The following is a 2,747-nucleotide window of genomic DNA, read 5'->3' on the forward strand; positions in this document are numbered from 1 at the left end:
GCTTTTAAAAAATGTAGCTACCGAAAACAGTGGAGAGAAAAAAAAGCAAATCTCTAGTGTAAAGCCAAAAAAAGTTTCCTGACATCATATGTCAGATCGTGAGATATGACTTCAAATACATTTTATCTGACCAAATTATTAGATGTCCTGCAAAAAAATGAAGGAACAAATTAAACGCACTGCAAAACTGGAGCTAAATAAACAGCAGTAACAGTATGCAAATCAGGGAGCCATATGAACGGCTCTTTCACAGATGCGAGTCAGTTCCCGACGTTCACCAAAAAGATCCGTTCAAAAAAGAACCGATCGTTGGCGAACTATTCACCACTAACCATGGAGTCCGGCGGATTGACAACATGATATAAAGAGCGAAGCGGAAGGGGGCTTTACACTATAACGGTCCCTTTTTTGTACATTTATTTTTCATTTTTCAGAGTGTACCGTGGGGTAAAGAAAAACAATGTGAGAGAAAAAGGTTTGAAATCCACTGGAAGAACCGACTAGGAAGGTTCGATAGAACGAAGAGGAGGCGGGACTGGGCAGCTCGACCGACTCAGGTTTGTTGTGGTTCTGGACCAGGGAGGAAAAGTACACAGGGAAAGATAAGATTAATCAATTAGTTAGTTAGCTAATGACCGATTGATAGATGATAAAGACAATGTTCTTCATTATTGAGTACAATAGGATTACCTGGCTAGTAGCTAACGTTAGCTAATATTAAGAGTTGATAGATTGGCAAATAGGCAAAGCTAGCTAGCAGGCTAGCCGTTAGCTAACTAGCAAGAGTAGCTAACTTCGAATAATATCCTTTTAAAAACTGGACGTTGGGGATATTTCAATATTTCACCCCGACACAGACGGTAAAAAACATGGCTGTCCGTTTCAAACCCCAACAGGTGGTGCCTCCATAACAAAAGCGAACTAGTTAGTTTCGATCTAGCTAACGTCGATGAACGCTGGCTAGCTGGCTTGGGGGGGTTTGAGATGCTTGCCAATGTACAATGTTTACTCAAGGAACTCAACTCTGTGGTGGGCCCCGTAGCTACTAGGTAGCTAGCTAGCATTTCCTGAGTTGTGAGTGTACGAAACATTAAATTGTTATCATTAAGCTTAAAAAAAAAAAAACACGGAATGAAATGCGGAGAAAAGTGTCGTCTTTCCAAACACTTCTATTCTCTCATTGTCTGTTCAGCTAAGGGTTTACCCTAACCCATTTTTAATGTATAATTTTTTTTCCCTAAAGGAGCCCTTTCCTTTCTACCTGATCCATGATGACGGAGGTGGGAGTGAAGTGGTCCTGCGACTACTGCACCTATGAGAACTGGCCGTCCGCTGTTAAGTGCACCATGTGCCGTGCACAGCGTCCCATCAGCCCCATCATCACAGAGGAGCCCTACAATAGCAGCCCCAGCAGGCTTAGTCTGGAGCCTGACTGTGGGTGGCAGGACCCTCCGAGCACCGAGGCAAACTGTGGTAGCCTCCTGATCTGCCCAGACTCCAGTGCCAGGCCCCGTGTCAAGCCCCTCAACATGGCTGACACTAGCTCCAAGTGGTCCTGTCAGATGTGCACCTACCTGAACTGGCCCCGCGCCATCCGCTGTACCCAGTGTCTGTGTCAGTGCCTGCAGAGGACCCCCTGCAGCCCCACAGAGGCCCCCCAGACATCAGGCTCCAACGCGGGCTACCGCCCGGCCCCGGCCCCATCTCCTCCCCCCATGGACCCCTGTACAGAGGAGTACAACGACCGGAACAGACTCAACACCCGAGGAGGTGGCGGCGGCGGAGGCTGTGGCGGCAGCAGTAGCACCGGGCAGCACTGGACTTGCACGGCCTGTACTTACCAGAACTGTCCCAAGACCAGGAAGTGCGTCGTCTGCGACCACCCCCAGCCTCAACCTAACAACCAGGAGGCTATTCCTATAGAGCTGGCTGGGCAGTCCGAGGAGGCTCCCTCCTCCGTATCCTCAATCGTCAACGAACAGGAAAGAGACAGGGCCAGATGGAGAGGGAGTGGGGGGAGCTGCAGTGGGGGGCTGAGCAGGGGACAGAATGGGGGGCTGGGACAGAGGATGACCTCTCCACCCACCTCCAAGAGGGAGGCGGAGGTAAAGATGGACTTCCAGAGGATTGAGCTGGCGGCCGGGGCGATGAGCAGCAGACCGGAGCAGCGTCACCATCCGGAGAAGATCGACTTCAAGAAGATGAAGCAGATTAAGAACAGGATGAGGAAAAGTGACTGGCTGTTCCTCAATGCTTGTGCAGGTGAGTGACTGGTTATTATAGGATAGGAGTTAGTTAGGAGGCCTTTATGTACAGTAACACTGTCTGTGAATGGACATTACACAGAAACAAGATCGGGAGAAAATGTATGGAACACTCTCATTCCTGGCCAAGCTGCAGTAGTTACCCTGGTTGTCACTAACTGGCCAAGCTGCAGTAGTTACCCTGGTTGTCACTAACTGGCCAAGCTGCAGTAGTTACCCTGGTTGTCACTAACTGGCCAAGCTGCAGTAGTTACCCTGGTTGTCACTAACTGGCCAAGCTGTAGTAGTTACCCTGGTTGTCACTAACTGGCCAAGCTGCAGTAGTTACCCTGGTTGTCACTAACTGGCCAAGCTGCAGTAGTTACCCTGGTTGTCACTAACTGGCCAAGCTGTAGTAGTTACCCTGGTTGTCACTAACTGGCCAAGCTGTAGTAGTTACCCTGGTTGTCACTAACTGGCCAAGCTGTAGTAGTTACCCTGGTT

The 2,747-nt window shown here is 49.3% G+C and overlaps 1 protein-coding gene across 1 annotated transcript; it reads left to right on the plus strand.

The window, feature by feature from the left end:
* Positions 1-318: 318 nt before the first annotated feature.
* Positions 319-2,270, plus strand: LOC123487386 (ubiquitin thioesterase ZRANB1-like). Its single transcript, XM_045218614.1, has 2 exons — positions 319-557; positions 1,244-2,270. The coding sequence occupies exon 2, from the start codon at positions 1,269-1,271 to the stop codon at positions 2,268-2,270; it is 1,002 nt and encodes a 333-aa protein (XP_045074549.1). The 5' UTR covers positions 319-557; positions 1,244-1,268.
* Positions 2,271-2,747: the final 477 nt, after the last annotated feature.

The sequence above is a fragment of the Coregonus clupeaformis genome, unplaced genomic scaffold (assembly GCF_020615455.1).
Source record: "Coregonus clupeaformis isolate EN_2021a unplaced genomic scaffold, ASM2061545v1 scaf1683, whole genome shotgun sequence".
Taxonomy (NCBI): Eukaryota; Metazoa; Chordata; class Actinopteri; order Salmoniformes; family Salmonidae; genus Coregonus; species Coregonus clupeaformis.

Excerpts from the sequence above, each read along its gene's own strand:
- LOC123487386 (XM_045218614.1), top strand. The coding sequence starts at position 1,269 with ATGATGACGGAGGTGGGAGTGAAGTGGTCCTGCGACTACTGCACCTAT.